Here is a 12,418-nt window from a genome sequence, read left to right as displayed (position 1 = left end):
ATCTTACCTTCTCGTTGCCTCAGCGCTGAGAAACTATGCATATCCATCGGCGAGAAAATATTCTCGTGGACGACCCTCAGATCCTCCCCTTCTAATTTATTACAAGCGTGTATCGAGTGCGTCTCCCAGTCCGTCCAGAATAACATATCCTCAAACAACGTCAGAGCGAAGGGGTGCGGCAACGACCCCTGAAGGACCTGCACCCTGTTGTCTCCATCAAAGTCACATTTGTGAATATAACTGTATTTAGCGTCGGCCCAGTACAACTTGGACTCTTCATAGTCTAACGTTAAGCCGTTCGGCCAATAGATATTTGTGTCGATGATAACCATTCTGTACATTTCAGAGCCGTCCATTCCGGCTCGTTCGATCTTCGGAACTTCACCCCAATCGGTCCAGAATAACAACCTGTGAACAAAAACAAAAAAAGATTCAATCAAAAAATTAAAACTACTCTCTCTCTCTGGTCAACCGAAGTCGGAAACATGTTGAGATTTGCCTAATCCTAGTCTTTCTCTCATTAGGTTGGGAAGATCAGCTGGAAGCAACCCGATGTCCCCAGCAATGTACATCTGTGTAGCTGAACTGTTGTCTTCCCTAATTCTCCTTCCATGTTTTGGTAATAATCTGAGAGACAGGTTCTTTGATGTTTCTGAACAAGAGACCTGGGGTCGGTTTCACAATGAGTTAGGACTAGTCCTAAGTTAGGATTCCTAAGTTAGGACTAGTCCTAGAAGTTATTAAAAACTTATGGCTAGTCCTAAGTTAGGATGAGAGATAAGACTAGTCTTAACTCTTTGTGAAATCCACCCCTCGTCTCAGAGATTACCTTATATGTAAGTGTCAAAAGAGAGATTTAAAGATTTGCAATGGAAAACGCAAAGCTCTGACACACAACGCACATGATTGGCCATTGAACAATCTTCTTTTGACCTCTTAGTCGAGGGCGCCCTACTAAAATGACACGGTCTGTTAGTGTAAGGATGTGATTTTGAAAAGTCTTGAGACATCCTATTCCTGTTTCAATCAACATGTCAAAATGGATATTGTAAAAGGCATTTTAACGCTTGAAAAGGGTAAAGTGACAATCAGTATAAGTTTAAAACATTCAACAAAAACAATCTTGTTTTAGTTCGAACACATCTCTTCACTCTCATTAAATCATTTCAAGTAGGAGTGTCTCACACGACACACAGCGTGCTACAACAAGTAGACAATAATGCAGACCGTCTCAACTTCCAAAAATAACCTATGTGTGATAAAATGTACTATTGATTAAAAAACAACCCAGTCTCGAGTTGTAGCCAGGAGTCTCTGAAAACAACCCCTAACTGAACGCCGGAATGCACGGCCAACAAGTCAGTGTAGAAGCTTCCAATGAGAAGAAAGGAGTACATACGTACGTGTGTGAGTGTGATAAAATGCAATATCGTGGGGGAAATTTGTCGGGATTATTAGCGTTGCGGCCGGTCGGGGGTGTATCACCCGATCTGTTTTCAGGACACTGATGGGTCTTTTTGCTCCCGTTTCAAGTGGTACACCATCTCTCGTATAACCGGTCGGCCTAAGGGGGCTCTCGCAACATATTTCAGGTTGGAATATTGATTCCCGGAATGCGCCGTCTCCAGAATGTCTAGGAGAATATGGATCAGGTTTTTAAAGTGGGGTTTTAGGGACAAATTTCTCCACCGAGACCCACCCTTAGGGGGGTTACTCAAGTGATATTAAGGGAGACATTGGGGGTAGGTTACGGTGCTTGTGGGGGGGTATCTAAGTAGTTTGGGGGGGGTACATGGTTTTTTTGTAAATGATTATGTGGTGAATGGATGGTGTAGTTGAGTAACTGAATAATAACACAAATCTAACATCAATTCTATACTTCATTTTGTCGGATCATTTTTGATGTTTCGGCATATTCTTTTACTTTTTTTTCGGGGGTGGGGGTTTAAAAAGTTGATTTCACAGTTCAAGTACATGGCAGTTGCCTTTTCGTCAAGTTCACTGGCTTCTTGCTGCTCTACCATTCAACCGTGTAGTCCACCAGAGGTGTATCAAAGCGCAAAGACCACGGCCCAATGGGAGACTTTGGGAGACGCTAGGTGGCAGCAGACTTACCAGGTAAATTTCCATTGTTTACGTAGTTCTGAGCGTGCGCACATGACCAAGAACAATGGATTTTACCTGGTAAGTCTGCTGCCACCAAGCGTCGCAAAAGTCTCCCCTTTCATAGAACTGCACAAGTACAACAAGTAACTTAGCACAACATAACTGCATGTGTGCTCAACAGCTTAAGGTTACATATATTACCAGCTAAAAATATGTCACTTCCATTCTCAGTATTATGGATTTTTTTAACTTGTATTTTTTTTTTATAATACTCTGTAAGCGCCATGAGGCATTGTTTTCGATGAATTTGGCGCTATATAAAATGTTCACAATTATAACTTTTTTCCTCATACCAATTTTGGTCTTGAGCAAAAATAATACAGTACATACTTAAAACCCCTAACCAACATTGAGAACAAAATTGTCTTAAATCTTGTAGTGCATTTTTTTTTTCAAATACAAAACAGTTTCCTCATTCTGCTTTGGATCTTAGAACAAAAATGTCTGGTCCAGCAAATATTCTACAAACCCTGCAGTCTTGTGGATTTTTCTCACAAAATTCGAGCCCTGTATTAAGTACAACCAATATGTCTAGATGCACTCGGAACACACAAAAAAAAAACATTGCACAGCGGATCCCTCATTGTTGCCCCCTAAATGCACTGCATGTACTTTCCATCCAGGTGTAACATAACGCTCCACTGAGTTAGGTACAGGTCATATGCAAATCCGCCGGAAGATCACACGCATCAGCGCATTTCTAACACCCTCAAGCTATTGTTCAGGTTTATATACAGTGCAATACACCTGTGAAAAAGTGTAAGAGCTGTCAGGTGTAACACTTTAATTTTCGGCCAAATAAAAAAAAATACCAGTTGATCGTCCCCTCCCTCATCCTTTCTTGAGGCTGCATCCTTTTCTTTTTACTATTTTAATATATATGTTTTAATTAAAGAAAAAAAGAAAAAGTTCTGTGTATTTCTCAATGAACGTACTAATCTTTTAAGAACTTGTAAACATTTGTAGGCGCTGACTTTAAACTTAAGAATTGGTGGCCAGTTAAAATACATGGCGGCCACCTTTGAAAGAAACATATAAATAAAAATAAAAAGGCCCTAGTCCTCCTCTTTTTGGAAAAACCTGGACGATCAACTGGTGTTTTTTTTTTACTTGGCCTTAAAGAGGGCCAACAGCTTCCCTTTCTGAGCTGGAGAAATGCCACAAACTTTTTTCACCGTGTTATATTGCAATTGAGAAGAGCGTGACATCACAACTTCTCTTGATCACAGGGGATGAATTTATGTCATTTGCTTTTTCTCAAAAACAAGAACCAAAACAACAGGGAAGAGTAAGTGTAGGGTAGGAAAGTGTTTACTATTTTTACAGACCGCATAGAGGGGGATTTCTCGTGGCAATTCAGAGGTAACCAGTTAAAAAGTGTTCCCTTTTCGCCCTTAAGAATTTTGAAAGTATTGGAAAGGAGGTATCAACTCAATTCAAACGTAATCAAAAAATAGGCACCACTTTGTGAATAACAGACCCTCCATGGTCTAACAAGATCCACATGTTCACCAGAACCTAGGTCAGAGGTCAAAGGTAACAGCCATACTGGCTTCTAGTGTGACCTTCACTAAAAGCCATACCCTGTGACTCAATGATTGATCAATTCTTGATGATAGTTCATCCTTACTCTATGGTTCATGGATCCAAAAGTAAAATGTTCATGTTTAACTGTTCCTCAGAAAAAGGAATTTTTTTTAACCCCCCCCCCCCCCCACCACAAAAAAAAAACCCAAAACAAAAAAACAGATTTCCCACTCAAACCTCCATGGGGATAGTCATGTAGAAAACAACTTGTAAAACAATCAAGACTTTAGCTAAAGAATAGCGACTACATGTAAAGTTTGAATACATTTACGCAGATGAAGTAACTCAGGGGTTTCAAAGAAAGTTGCTCCGATAATTTTTGTTTACTGAAATACTAGACTAGTACAATACAACAACAGCGAATTCAGCAAGCAATGCTGACTGATTATGAAACTGTCAGGAGAAATAACTTCATGCAAGAGCGACCCTTTGAAGAATTTACAGAGCTCTGCACAATAAACTAACTGGAAGTGTGAGAGGCCGAGGTGAAGTAACAACCGTGTATTGGAGACCACACTGTTCAGGAAGAAAACCCCTTAACCCTAGTGAGGTGGGGAAGTTTTCTTTTCCAGTTTAAGCTCCCGACTGCGGAGTAACAAAAAAATCTCACCACTGTGGTTTAACAACCCCCAATGACTTGGTGGGGAAGAATAGATGCTGTGGCAGTGCTGAACAAACATGACCTTTGACCCGCCGTTCCCTGGCCTGAGCTGTCAATCACATGTCAAGCTGTCTTGTGGTATACAGCAAGGAATGTTGGATTGCTGGGCATGGGGCCAAGTTCAGATTAATCTTCAAACTTTAAAGGGATGAGGTATTGGGTGTTGGTATTTTTTTATTCTGAGAGTGTAGTTTTTTAGGAATCAAAGAAAACACGGAACAGATTTAAGTCTGGACACAAGAGGGCACATTTTAACGGTTAACAGGGAATCATGCGCTTACGGCAAATACACGTAGAACACTGTGCTTTACACTTACAGGGCATCACAAGTAACTCATTACGCAGTAAGCTGCACCATGTAATAGGCCCATTCCCTAAATAGCTAATGATTTTTCATAAACTGCTCTAGTTCTTCCGTCAGTTGCCCGCCTCACCCTAAAAAAATCACCGACTAATTCCAGACCAAAAGCATTCAGTTTTAAGATTTCAGTGGTCTCAATCAAATTGATGAGCCGAACATTTCCAGCCAAAACTGAAATCTGTCGCTTGACAAATCAAACCTGTATCCTGACATGGAACATCTTTGACCCTACATCGCACTGTCCCTTTAATGGTGTGGTGTTTACTTTGGTTTGGTGTAAACAGAGTGAAGGCAATGCATGGTCAATGGTAGCTCAAAATCAAAGAGTTATTCTCTACTGGTTCGATCATGGGTGAATGTTCTACACTCATGATTTCAAATTGAACACGGTAATTTCATGACACTGCTTACAACCATCGGGTTTCTTAAGTTTTCAAAACTACTTAACGACAAATTTACAACTCTTATGGTTTTACAATTCGCCTTCCAAGCGGTCGCAATTGCATCAACAAAGAGCATTTAATCTTTTCCCGCAATTTAAATTGAACAACTCATCACAAATAAACTGAACATAGCTCTGCAATGTTTGTGAACTGTTTTTGCAGTGTCCTCTAATGCTGTTCTTAATAGACATCTTTTAAGAACAGCCTGTGGTATTATCGTTAAAAAGATGTTGCTCATGGAGAACACAGAATTAGTAAATTATCTCCACATCAATCTGTTCGCCAGAATGAGTATCTGAGCATCTTTTTTAAAGCAGCTTGTACATGTTCTAATATACGGGATTGGTAGAGCTGACAAAATAGTCGCAGACAGTGTTCATTTTTTGTGTGATCAACCATTACATGAAATAACCAACCTGAGAAAATTTGGGCTTAATGCGAGTCGGGTAAAATAGTGAAAAATTATGCACACTTTACAGCAAGTAAACACTGGCCTAAGACCCAAATCAGCTTTTGCATTTAATTAACAACTTTCTCAAATAGTCCCTATGACTTTACTCCATTAGGGGAAATATTTGGTGCCCTTCAAAATGTCCCCCTATCGAAGGCCAAAGTAGCCTTGCCCTAAAAATTAAAAACATTCATCAGTAAGCTTTCAGACTAAAATCAGGCTTGATACTTCACGGAAGCAACAAAGGCGATTGCCTCCATGCCCCCTGGTCAATGCCTAGGTGCTCTTTAAATGCTCTTAAAGTAGAAATTTACCATTTCCTCATAGTCATCTAGGGTACCCTTTACCAAGGAGAAAATGCCTTGGTGCCCTTGCCCTTTCAAAAATAAAGCATACAGGCCTAAAAAAAAAAAATTCTATCCTTACCAATCCTGTATACTTCATTTTCAGTTCCTAATTCCTAATTTCTAATTCCTCAATGCTTCAACTTAAAACAAAAAGCAGGATTTATTTGGGGGGAGAAAAAAAATGGGGAAAAAAATGATGTAAAAATCTCAGCGGTAGAGTCCAAGTTTAAACGCTATTACATACCTGCCTGGTTTTGTATTCAGTGCGGTAATTGAAGCCTGATGATATGTGGCATTCAGTGTATGATTTAATATGACAAGGCATGGTCTGTATGTGCCTAACTAATACATTGTACCACGCAACTCTATGCTCAAATAACTTAAAGGGATTCTCCACCTTAGGGGCCATTCAAAGTAGTCAATGTTTAAAAAAAAAATATAAAAAATAAAGAGACTAGCCTCCACAGTTGGTGTATCTCAACATATGCATAAAATAACAAACCTGTGAAAATTTTAGCTCAATTGGCCATCGAAGTTGCGAGATAATAATGAAAGAAAAAACACCCTTGTCACACGAAGTTGGGTGCGTTTAACCCTTGTCACACGAAGTTCGGTGCGTTTAGATGGTTGATTTCGAGACTTCAAGTTCTAAATCTGAGGTCTCGAAATCAAATTCGTTGAAAATTACTTCTTTCTCAAAAACTATGACACTTGTTTCTCACAATGTTATATATACCATCAATCTCTTCCCATTACTCGTCACCAAGAAAGGTTCTATGCTAATAATTGTTTTGAGTAATTACCAATAGTGTCCACTGCCTTTAAGGTGGAGCTTTTGATCTAAAATATCTTAGAGGAATTACTTTGTCTTTCAGTGTTTATGGATTACTGTATTATGAATTTTGGGTTATGGGTGGGGGGGGGGGGTTCTGAATGGACCCTTACATCCTTTGGTTTGGATGATTTCCGAAATTCTCTAGTTATCAGGAAGTACATAGGGTACGTTCAGACGTGGGGTTAAACTAGTCCTTAATCCAAAAGTGCTAAACTAACCCTGCGTGTGAACGCAATATTCTGGTCCGCGAGGGTTAATTTGACCCACTGAGCTGGGCTAAACTAAACCAAAAAAATTGGTGGACTAGACTAACTTAGCCCAGGTTTTACGACCAACCCCCCGCTGCGAGGCCCAGTAAACCATCGTTGGAACGCAACTGACCTGCTACTTCCGGTCTATTTTAGCCCAAATGACCGCGGCAACAAAGGTGACGTCATTCTACGTGTATGGATGGATCGGCAGCGAGTATTGGGTGGTGTCTTCATGAATCCATGGAGCTATATAATATCTCCTTGCGTCTCTCCGCTGCCTTCCCTTTATGTTACCATTAAGTGTTGGGGCCCCGGTATTCCCCTTCGCCGAAAATGTTTGAAATGGACGTCGCACGAAAACAAGTTCTCATTTTTAGTAGCACTATTTAGTTTTTAAATTCACTTCTTCTGTGTGCAACGCTACTTTATGATAACGAACAGGTTTTGCTTTGAAGAAAGTGGCATCTAATCACAGCTAAGCTACACACACGGGATCGACAATTAAGACCAAAGTTTGGGTTCGAAAACTAGGTTGTATCTGGTTCCTGCCCTCAACAACTTTACGTAACAGTTATACGAGTAGCAGACTAATGTTGAATTGAAAAACAATTTTTAACGTAACATGAGAATGTGTGTAGGCTACGACTTCTTAATGACCAAGTTGTGATATATTTACAAAAGTTCACACTCGAAAATAATTTGAAGCTTTCAACAACAACGTGTAAATGTTTCGTTCATCGAGGGCAGTGCGGAACGGAAACTTCAGCGGGCACAATAGAATTGCGTTTGTGCTGGGGCCAAGCAAGGATATGAAGTGATTTTGCCGTCTTTAATGATGGAATACATGATGACCATGAGGTTCGTAGAAACGATAGCGGATCGAAACCCTGTGGAAAATGCATGGACAATGTAACAAACCGGAACCAGCAATGGTAAGGTTCGCCGATGCATGACCCAATAATCAACATCGTGGGCTAGTTTAGTCCGCTTGACCAGAATAAACTCACTGTGTGAACGCAAGCCAATTTTGGACTAAGTCATGTTTATCTTTTGGACACCCGCGGTGCTCGGATTAAGGACTAGTTTAACCCCACGTCTGAACGTACCCTTAACCTATTGATGGTGTGAAATTGTTTTCACTAGGTACTCGTTACAAAAACGGGAAGTGTGCATCAGTGATTTTTGGAAGAGTGTATTTAATTCTGCATCTGCATCTGTTAATTACTGTACAAACGCCTGGTGTGGCTATCCAGTACAGATTGCGCGATGCAAGGAGATGGTTCACCATAACTTGTTGTTACATGTAGATCAGCCAACTCAATTTTAAGTAGGTGATCTTTGAATTCTAATCCTGTTATTCAATCATTAGAGCAATATTTTTTTTTTTTAAGAAATCCTCAATTTTTTTTAAGAAAACATTCTATTGTTTCAATCCTCAAATTTGAAGAAAAATATCATAATGGGGATTGTACATCCTCATTGGCTTTTGGAAGAGCACATACTTGCATTCATTCCAATCCTCTAGTTTTAAAGATGCTATATCAGATTTTTGGCCGATTTGACCCAAAAGTTTTGATTTAAAATTCAATAGGTATTTTAATGGGGGTCAAGAAAGTTACTAGGGCCACTGATTTTCCGTTTCAGAAAAGTGCAAATTCCGTTTGGCAAAAACATGAATTCCGTTTCAGGCACAAAAAATTCCGTTTCATGTTTTTTTAATTAGATGAAAGGTTGTTTAATACCCAGGGACACACTTATAAAAATCAATTTGAGATAAGTTGCACTGTTGACTTCGTAAAATGTTCATTTGAACTGACACATTTCAAAAAAATACATTTTTTGTAATTGTGGATTATTTTGTATACTGCTGTTCTAAAAAGGTTGCACTGTGACTGCAGTATAATGCACATGATGTGATAGACTTGATTCCAAGTCTAAAACTGCAGTTGATTCTCTGCATCAGCCACATTGTAGGCTAATGACAGGAGTGTATCCACAAGAGGGCGCTGTTTCAGCATGATCAAAGACTTGGGAACAAGTCTATGGACGTGACCATTCTCCATCCACAAACAAAATGTCAGCCATTTTGTTTTCGCTTTGGCGACAGAATGTTGACAGTTTACGGTTTTATTTTAGACCTTTCCGAGATGAAAAAACATTGTATGTGTTCTTATAGATCATAGGTAAGCTAGTTTGTGTATTATTGTTGGTAAAAGAGAGGGAGAAAATGCAATTTGGGTGAACAAAAAATGTTTAAAACGTGCCGCGAATAATGCCCTTCGCTTAACCATGTTAACAACGTGTGTACATCATGTGTGTAAACATTGAGGATGGTGTGAAGTAGAACAGAATGATCCACGGTTACGATCTCGTACTTTTTAATGGTCTGATTTCTGATGCCTTTTTAGTTTAACAAAAAGAATCTAATAAAGAATGCAATTTCAATAGTTTTGGCGTCAAGAAAAAAAAAAAAAAAAAAAAAATCTAATTTTCTGAAATCCCGTTTTCCGTTTCAAAGGGCGGATTCCGCGAATTCCGTCCGTTTTCCGCGATCGCGGAAAATCAGTGGCCCTAAGTTACAAGCTTTCATTTGAGCCATTGCTTGAAAAAGTCCGCCAATTATTAGTAGCAGTGAAATAAAGTGCTCAAAATTAATTTTTGTCGAGATTATATCCCGACATTATATCATGTGACCAATTCTTATGTATTTTATAAGAAACGTTTTAAATTTTTGTCATGGTTCCTGACAATTAAAAGTAAAAGTTATACTTTTTTTTCGTTAGAGCGGGTGATACTCTTTGAAATACCATTCACTCAATTTTTATTATTTTTTAATGTTTGGGGCCAAAAATCTGACATCTTCAAGGAACAAAGGGATGGCACATCACTTTGAAAGAGAACATTCATACCAATCTAGTTTTCAAGAAACATAGAACAGAATGATCATAACATTTATGAGAATATCAGGAAAGCCGTCACACTCTGTAGAATAAAACTCTAATTTTTGTTGGTCTTTGTTTCAGTTTCAAGGCCCTTAGGTCTTAGCCTTTGACCTTAGGATCTTTTGTTACAGGTCTGAAGTGTGAGACCTTACATGCATTGGTCTTAAAAGACACTAGACACTATTGGTAATTGTCAAAAACCAGTCTTCTCACTTGGTGTATCTCAACATATAAAAAAATGCATAAAATAAAAAACCTGTAAAAATTTGAGCTCAATTGGTCGACGAAGTTGCAAGATAACTATGAAAGAAAAAAAAACACCCTTGTCACACAAAGTTTTGTGCTTTCAGATGCTTGATTTCGATACCTCAAAATCTAAATCTGAGCTCTCGAAATCAAATTCATGGAAAATTACTCCTTTCTCGAAAACTACAAGCCGTCAATATCGTGTTAGAGTAATACACTCAGCAGCTCTCCATGATCAAAGACTCCTCTCACGAAATCACCAGTGTTGCGAGAATCGCGGAAAGACTTGTCCACAAGTCTACTCCTGGAAGAACTGTTATGCTCTTCAAAGTGCCCCTTTAAAGCTTTGAAGTGCCCCTTTAAAGCTTTGATAGACTACGCAGTCACACAGTACGAGCCACGCTTGATAAATTAACTCACAATCACTGCTGACAGTTTGTATGATTAAAATGTGGCATGTGAATGTACAATGAATGTACTATTCTTTTTTTTCTCTCGTTGATCAATGCCTCCGAGGGCTTGTTCCAACTGACTGGGCACAATGTTTACCATTAAATTCATAAGGTTGGGGGGGGGGGGTCTTTCTCTTCAGTGTACAGACCTGATGAGCAATTTGATTGGTAATTAAAGGGAAAGATTTTAGCCGGCACTTTTGCATAGCAAAATATTTTAACTGAACAATTATTTTTCTGCACACACAAGGGAAATCGTTCACTGAATAAACATAAATTTTGAATGTAATTTTTTTTTTGCAAAGCCACATGTTCCCATGCTCCAGGGGATGTGGAAGGAAATAATGAGACTGTTCTGCGTCTTATGCTTACACTCAAAGTCGTTAAGTTCACTCTTGGGTGATTTTCGGTGCTAGGTTGCCTTGAACCATATGTTGTATCACTTGCTCGACTATTGTTTAAACACAGCAGTTAACAAAACTTATGAAAATGCTCTTGAATGTTTTTTTTTTTTTTTTTTTTTATTGTGGGGGGGGGGGGGGGGTGCAGCCAAATGGACAGCAAGTGTAGCCAACAGGAAAATTTTATAAGCAATCAGATCAAGAAAACTTACTGATCTTGTTGACAGGCAGTCCAAACTTACACAAGTTGTGAAGTGTGGTGTTTTCACACACACACACACATACTATTGCAAAGGGAATGTACCTTTGGTTTGGGAACTGTTTGTTTTTAAAATTACAATGTATACAACAATTAAAAAAAAAAAAATCATTTCAAAAGGTGGTAGCGTTTTTGAAATAATGCCAAAAATCTGAAGCGGTTTAGTCCACACGGGAAGAATAAAATTTGTAACTGGAATAATACACACAATCTCAGAAAAGTAACGTTTCTCAAATTCAAATTTTAGGGGACAAAAATCTGTTTCCATTACCACATTACTTGGCAGCGAAATGATTCACAAAATACTTTAAATTTTCGAAAGCTGCTGAACTTCTAGTTCTTACATCTAAGGAAAAGAAAACCACTGGGAGAGTTGAGCTCCAAACACCACCATCACTGTGCGCGTTGTTTGCACTGTGCAAATCTCAAACCCAGCCATGCATAATACCTCTTACAATATTGAATATATTTCATACATCTCCAGTCTATGTTCATTCCAGGAAGATCTTAACAAGCCCAGTTTATCCCAGACTGAAAGAGTGCATGATCCTAGCGTAGATGATCCTAGGTAATCTGGCACTGTATTCACCACAATTCAAGTACAAGTGTACAATGTAATTAGGGCAGCGTGATGGACAGCTAGGAGGTGACCCTTACCACCAGGGATTACAGACAAAGGTACTAGGGTTGAGTGACAGGTCCTGATCATCCACAATAATGACATGTTTACTGTTCACCTAGTGCTCCAATTTCATTACTAAGCTGGAAAATAGTGCTTGAAAATCTTTGAAGGGAACCTAGTTAAAATACACGTCACGGCTTGATGTTTAAGTTGGTCAATAACTCAATTTTGCTAAGCAATGTGCTTGTACATGTCTGCTAGTAAGCGATTGCCTCTGTGTCCCCTGGTCATTGCCTCGGTGCCCTTTAAATGCTCGAGTACAAATTGGCAATTTCATCATGGGGTGCCCTTTACCAAGACGAAAATGTCTTGGTGCCCTTGCCCTTTCAAAAAC

At 39.1% G+C, this 12,418-nt stretch overlaps 1 protein-coding gene across 1 annotated transcript in view; it reads right to left on the bottom strand.

The window, feature by feature from the left end:
• LOC117305026 (low-density lipoprotein receptor-related protein 6-like) overlaps positions 1 to 12,418 on the bottom strand; it is a 42,945-nt gene that overhangs the window by 21,865 nt on the left and 8,662 nt on the right. The window contains exon 3 of the mRNA XM_033789721.1: positions 8 to 408. Within this exon, the coding sequence (XP_033645612.1) occupies positions 8 to 408 (401 nt within the window). The remainder of the gene's footprint in view (positions 1 to 7; positions 409 to 12,418) is intronic.

The sequence above is a fragment of the Asterias rubens genome, chromosome 22 (assembly GCF_902459465.1).
Source record: "Asterias rubens chromosome 22, eAstRub1.3, whole genome shotgun sequence".
In the NCBI taxonomy this organism is placed as follows: domain Eukaryota; kingdom Metazoa; phylum Echinodermata; class Asteroidea; order Forcipulatida; family Asteriidae; genus Asterias; species Asterias rubens.
This window is presented reverse-complemented; position numbering and strand designations above follow the sequence as displayed.